Source organism: Scleropages formosus, chromosome 2 (assembly GCF_900964775.1).
Source record: "Scleropages formosus chromosome 2, fSclFor1.1, whole genome shotgun sequence".
NCBI lineage: Eukaryota > Metazoa > Chordata > Actinopteri > Osteoglossiformes > Osteoglossidae > Scleropages > Scleropages formosus.
Window position 1 is genome coordinate 42,973,185 of NC_041807.1, and position 6,000 is coordinate 42,979,184.

The 6,000-nt window shown below is 58.0% G+C and overlaps 1 protein-coding gene across 1 annotated transcript in view; it reads left to right on the plus strand.

Annotated features, from left to right (window-relative positions):
- LOC108931213 (cadherin EGF LAG seven-pass G-type receptor 2-like) overlaps positions 1–5,305 on the plus strand; it is a 28,467-nt gene extending 23,162 nt beyond the window's left edge. The window contains exons 21-33 of the mRNA XM_029247129.1: positions 592–789; positions 978–1,104; positions 1,218–1,418; positions 1,508–1,682; positions 1,946–2,058; positions 2,186–2,265; positions 2,378–2,504; positions 2,691–2,807; positions 2,894–3,024; positions 3,168–3,256; positions 3,334–3,501; positions 4,422–4,640; positions 4,762–5,305. Of these exons, the coding sequence (XP_029102962.1) occupies positions 592–789; positions 978–1,104; positions 1,218–1,418; positions 1,508–1,682; positions 1,946–2,058; positions 2,186–2,265; positions 2,378–2,504; positions 2,691–2,807; positions 2,894–3,024; positions 3,168–3,256; positions 3,334–3,501; positions 4,422–4,640; positions 4,762–4,991 (1,975 nt within the window). The 3' untranslated portion in view covers positions 4,992–5,305. The remainder of the gene's footprint in view (positions 1–591; positions 790–977; positions 1,105–1,217; positions 1,419–1,507; positions 1,683–1,945; positions 2,059–2,185; positions 2,266–2,377; positions 2,505–2,690; positions 2,808–2,893; positions 3,025–3,167; positions 3,257–3,333; positions 3,502–4,421; positions 4,641–4,761) is intronic.
- Positions 5,306–6,000: the final 695 nt, after the last annotated feature.

Below are 6,000 nucleotides of genomic sequence, written 5' to 3' on the forward strand. Positions count from 1 at the left end.
GATCAACCGCTACACCCCAACCAGACCCCTGGGATCTGCTCGCTTGGTGGTGCCGTGCACGGAGGGTAAAGCACGGAGGTTCTCGGTTCTGGCTCCGTTGTGGTGGAATGACCTTCCCTTCTCACTCAGAACTGCTGAAACTGTCCACATTTAAGAAGGGTCTGAAAACTCATGTTTTCCAGACTCACTTCGCCCATGATCTCTCCAGCTCATGTATGGTGTAAATGTTCATGCATCATAACTCTCTGATCATCCCCAGATAAGCCTTTATACAGCTACTACTCCTGTACTGTACGTAAATGTTTGTCTACCTTTAAAAAAAAATGTAGGAAGGTGATCTGGATTAGTCTATTAGTCTATCCTGAGTTTTATGCACCTACTCGAACGATGAACATCGGTGCATAAAGTGGAAAGTAACAAACTAGGTTTACTTAAGAATCACACGTCTGTATCTAAGTGTCTCTTTCTCCTAATGTAATGAACACAATGTATTTTCGCTGAGATGTATGTCGCTCTGGAGAAAAGTGTCTGTTAAATGAATAAATGTAATGTATGTGTGTGTTGAACCTGCCGATGTACCAATGTGCGCAGGGTGCCCAAGCGGCCGGTCATCAACACGCCAGTGGTCAGCGTCACCGTCCACGAGGAGAAGGGGGAGCAGGAGCAGCAGGAGGAGCAGGAGGAAAGCCACACGCACACACCCCAGCGCCTCCTGACCGTGCACTTTCGGCTGCTGCGCACTGACGAGCGCTCAAAGCCCATCTGTGTCTTCTGGAACCACTCGATCCCGTGAGCGAACCTCAACCTAAGTAGAGTGCGGGGGAAAGCAGTTAAGGATCTGGGTGGGAACGAAAGAGCAGGGCCAGGCATGAGTCTCAGTGACAGCTGATGGTCGTGTGTGTGTGTGTGTGTGTGTGTGTGCGTGTGCGTGTGCGTGTGCGCGAATGCGGAGTGTGATGCGCCTCCCCCGCTCCCAGGGTCGGTGGCTCCGGCGCGTGGTCGGCCAAGGGCTGCGAGCTGCTCTTCCGCAATCGCAGCCACATCAGCTGTCGGTGCCGCCACACGACGAGCTTTGCCGTCCTCATGGACGCGTCCCGGCGAGAGGTGAGCTGCGCTCTGCCCGTTGCCCGTTAGCGTGTAACTGCTCCACACAGTCTCCTCTTCTGACTCCACCCCCTGATTCTGTTCCTCCCACATCGTCCCTGTCCTGTGGGAAGAATGGGGAGATCCTGCCTCTGAAGGTGATCACGTGGAGCGCTGTGGGCGTCGCCCTGGGCTTCCTCTTCCTCACCGCGCTCTTCCTCGTGTGCATGCCGACGCAGAGCTCCAACAGCACGAGCATCGCGAGCAGCGGCACCGCAGCGCTCTTGCTCTCTGAGCTCATCTTCATCCTGGGCATTAGCCAGGCCGACAGCCCGGTACGTCCCCCCCCCCGTTGCATGTCCCTGGGTGACCTCCGCTCCTGACCGCTGACCGTGAGCCTGATGTTGTCTCCTTGGGCATCCAGTTCCTGTGCACCGTCATCGCCATCCTGCTGCACTTCTTCTACATGTGCGTCTTCGCCTGGCTCCTCCTGGAGGCGCTGCACGCCTACCGCATGCTCAGCGAGGTGCGTGACATCAACTACGGCCCCATGCGCTTCTACTACATGATTGGCTGGGGAGTCCCTGCCTTCATCACAGGTGAGACCGCAGCAACAGGGACTTGGATGGAGCCTCCTTCTCTGTACATGATCAGCTGGTCCCTCGTCCTCCCCGTAGATGTTCTGCTGGTCCCTCGTCCTCCCCGTAGATGTTCTGCTGGTCCCTCGTCCTCCCCGTAGATGTTCTGCTGGTCCCTCGTCCTCCCCGTAGATGTTCTGCTGGTCCCTTATCCTCCCTGTAGATGTTCCTCTAGTCTTCTCTGGGTGGTTTGGTTGATGTTTGGTTCTGTTTTACTTCTGAAGGTCTTGCAGTGGGACTGGACCCTGAAGGTTACGGGAACTCAGACTTCTGCTGGCTCTCCATCTATGACACCATCATCTGGAGCTTCGCTGGACCCATTGCGGTGGCAGTGTCTGTGAGTCTCTCTCTCTGTCACACACACAGACACACACACACACACACACACACACACACACAGTGTTCAGTCAAAGCTGCTTGTACTTGTACCTCTGAACCATGGTCCATTCGTGTGTCTCCTGCAGATGAGTGTCTTCCTTCACATTCTGGTGGCAAAGACTTCCTGCTCACAGCGATCCCTAGGCTCAGAGAAGGAGGGCAGAGTGTGAGTGCTATCCCACAAGTATACCATGATGTACCACAGCGCCACACACAGGGGTACCGTGGTGTAACCGGCCCAGTCATAACTGTCCCCTGCGCTCTGCTCGTCCCCGCAGCCCCGGCCAGCGTACTTCATGCTGGGTTCTTTTGCTGGTCACGGTCACCTGGGTCCTGGGTCTGCTGTCAGTCAACAGCGACTTCATAGCCTTCCACTACCTGTTTGCCGCGCTCAACTGTGCTCAGGTAACGCTTAGGGTCCTCTCTGGACCTTCCTCACCGGTGCTTGGAAAACCTCATTCTGGTGGAATCTTGCTCAGGTCTGCTAAACTGCGGTGAGCTGCGGTAAACAGAAGAACCGTGCCCGTGCTTGCTAACCTGAACCGTACCGCTGAGAGCTCACAGGTACTGCTGCCCCCACCCCACCCCCAGGGCCCGTTCGTCTTCCTTTCCCGCATCGTTTTCAACAAGGACGTGAGGAGTGCCATCTGCCACTGCTGCAGCCGTACGTACAGGGACCGCGCTGCCACCACCAAGTCCATGGCTTCGGTATGAGCCACAGAAGCTGTGTGTGTGTGTGTGTGTGTGTGTGTGTATATATATACGCGTACCTCACTGTTCTCTCCTCTCCACAGTCCTACAACGGCACTCACAGCTACACCGATGGCCACCTGTATCGACCACCATTTGGGGAATCCAGCGCCTCGCTCAACAGCACGCTGCGCTCAGGCAAGAGCCACCAGAGCTACATCCCATTCGTCCTGAGGTACAGCGCTCCCTGGAGGGCTCCCTCCCCGTAGCACATCCTGTCCACAACTCTTACTACTTGGCTCTACATCTGATGAGCAGTAGTTATGGCATGTCACTGTGTGCTGATGGGAGCAGCTAACAGATGGGCCTGTGTCTCAGGGACGACTCCGGCCTCCACAGCAGCCAGGTCCACGTGGCCCTGGATGAGAAGGACTCCCTCTTCCAGGAGGCGAATCGACGTGGCGACGGTACGAGTCCGGACCCGTCCCTGTGACCGCTCCTGTTGAGGCGCGGTCGCGGCGCTCATGTGCCCCTCTTCCTCCAGACCGGGAATCGGACTCGGACAGCGACCTGTCCCTGGAGGACGACCAGAGCGGCTCCTACGCCTCCACGCACTCCTCGGACAGCGAGGACGACGAGGCTCCCTACCCGCCTGAGGCATGCTGGGAAAGCCTGGCTGCGGAGCTTCCTTCCCTCCGCGGTACCGACAGAGGTGCGTGCGGAGAGGCGTCCGTTTCGTGTAAAACCCCTCTTCCCCTCGCCCTCCAGCTGCACCGCTGTCACGCGTTACGTGGCTTTGTGCGTCAGGGACAGCAGGCGCGGCCTGTAAACACCGTGGAAGCGAGTTGAACGAAGGCGTTCTTTACTGCAGTCTGTGAGCTGATGGGGTGAACACGTTTCCGTTCGTTCCCCTGCAGACCGAAGTCGACACACACGCATGCACATACAGATAGACACACTGTACAAATGAGAGGTACCGCCCTCAGCGGGACAGAACCTCCAGTGCGGTGCAACGAGAAACACAAAAGATCCTGAAGCGAAGGGTAATTCCCTGGTGAATTAGGTGGCAAAATGTTTGTGTCCTTGACAATTCACAACTCAAATGCCTGTGACGCGAGGAGCGTGTGTTCTCAACCTCATTAAAGTTATTAAAATTGAGCCCACGGAAAGACACCCCCCCTACTGGAATACGTACGCTCCGGAAGCGGTTAAGAGACATCCCAAAGCTCCCGCGACGGACACGTGGCTCCTGACCCACACGTACTGGGTCCTGTAAACACGGTACCGTCCACCCGCAGCTGAGCCCTAAAAGACACAAATCACCGCAAATCTCAGTCATATCACTTCTGACTAAGGTTTCCTGTTAGAGCTATAAAGGATATTCCGCACCGCGTCTGCAAACAGCGATTTACAGTCAGACGGTATCGGACAGTAACGGAGGCAGTAACGTCACACTGAACACGTTATCAGCATTACACACTTACCTCCTGCTGCCCCTGAAATCGCAGTACTCTCATTCCAGCATTCAAACGGTTCAAACGAACAATGACCAACACTGACCGCATTAGCGACCTCATAGAGAAGCAGCTATCGGTCATCGGCAGCGTTCACTAGCGGTGCTCTCGCCCGCAGACGGTCACGTGACCAAGCCTTACTGGCCCGGCGAGTTTGTGACCACCGCCAGCGAGAGCGAGGGCCAGAGCGCCCCCGACTGCCTCAGGGTGGAGACACCGAGCAGCCCTGAGCGCAGCCTGGAGCGTGACCAGGGCCCCCTGCCGGACGAGCAGAGCAAGGACACCGGCGCCCTCCTCGTACCTAAGCCGCCCAGGCTCGGCGCGCAGCCGCAGAAAGGTGAGCTTCGTTTGCTCCGAAACTTCAGCGATCAGCAGTGCGGCTCGACTGACCGTGGCCGAACCCGGCGGTCGGAGCTCGTACCCTGACCGAGAGCTCCCCTGGCTCTTGTCTCTTTCAGGGATCCTGAAGAAGAAGCCGCCGCTTCCCCCCGCTGAAAAGACCCTCCTTAACCGCATCCACGGCGAGCCGTCTGCCGGCGGCTCTGGCCCCGCCTCTTCTCAGGGCTCCTCCTCCAGCGAGGATCGTGGGGGTGGGGCCAAGGCCAGCCCACGGGAGCATCTCAGCGGAGGAGCGCCTGTCGAGATGGTGGTGAAGCCGGAGCCCCGGGACGAGGGTTCCGCTGCCTGAGCGAAAGCCCGCCTCTTTCCCGGCAGCAGCGTGTGCCTGTGGCTCCGCCCAAGGGGCGCGTCCAGGCAGGCGCTGGACTTCCTGGCCTTCTGCCGCAGCCTGCATCTGGTCTGAGATGGAGAAGGGAGAAGGCCTCTGGAGAAAGGCTGAGCCAATCGGGACCCCGAACCCCCCACCCCACCCCCGACGCACGGTGCCAAACTGTCGTATCGGTGGCGCTGGAGTCGGCCGACGGCCTCACCGGCGTGTCGCTGCGCGTTTGTCTACACTCGAAAAGGACGCGCTTTCCTCGTCCCCGTTACGAGCTGCAAATCGGCTCAGATTTTTGTCACGACTTTTATAGAGAAGTGAAGTAAAACGGATGAGCCGAGACACCGCATCCTAGTGGAATTTTTCAGCTTTTTCATTTTTTCTACCCAACTTTTGCTGCAGACCTTCAGGGATTTTCTATGGCGAGCGGCTCTAGCGGCGGATCTCCGAGCGCTTCGTCAGCAGCCGAAAGGCCGACGGTGCCGAAGACTCGGACAAATCGGCCCCGCCCTCCCGGAACTCAACGGGCCGGAATTCCCGGTGCTCCCGGAGCGTTTCCCCGGAGCGTCTCACGTGGACGGGCGTCTCCGCTCAGGACAGACACCTTCTGGCCGAGCCAGGTACCGGGACCTCGACCGCATGACCTGGGCTCCAGCTCCCGGTCCGTGTCGATCGCCGCTGCAGCGTTTGAATTCCTCATCGCTGACTAGGGGAGGTTTGGCGGGGAGGTCGCCCGGGGACACCCTGGGACTCAAGTGCGGCGCTCGGCGGCGGAACGGTCATCTCGTCCTCCTCTCAGATCTCAGCCAGCGAGCTGCAGCAGACTGCAGGGGTCACATCAAGTCAAGGCAGCTCAAGTGGATTCTTACGGCGATTCCTCTACACGTCTTGTATAGAGTGGAACGAAACGCTGCTCCGGGACCCTGCTGGTGCAGCACGGAAGAGTACGCAGGACTGCGTACAGTGCAGATACGGTCAC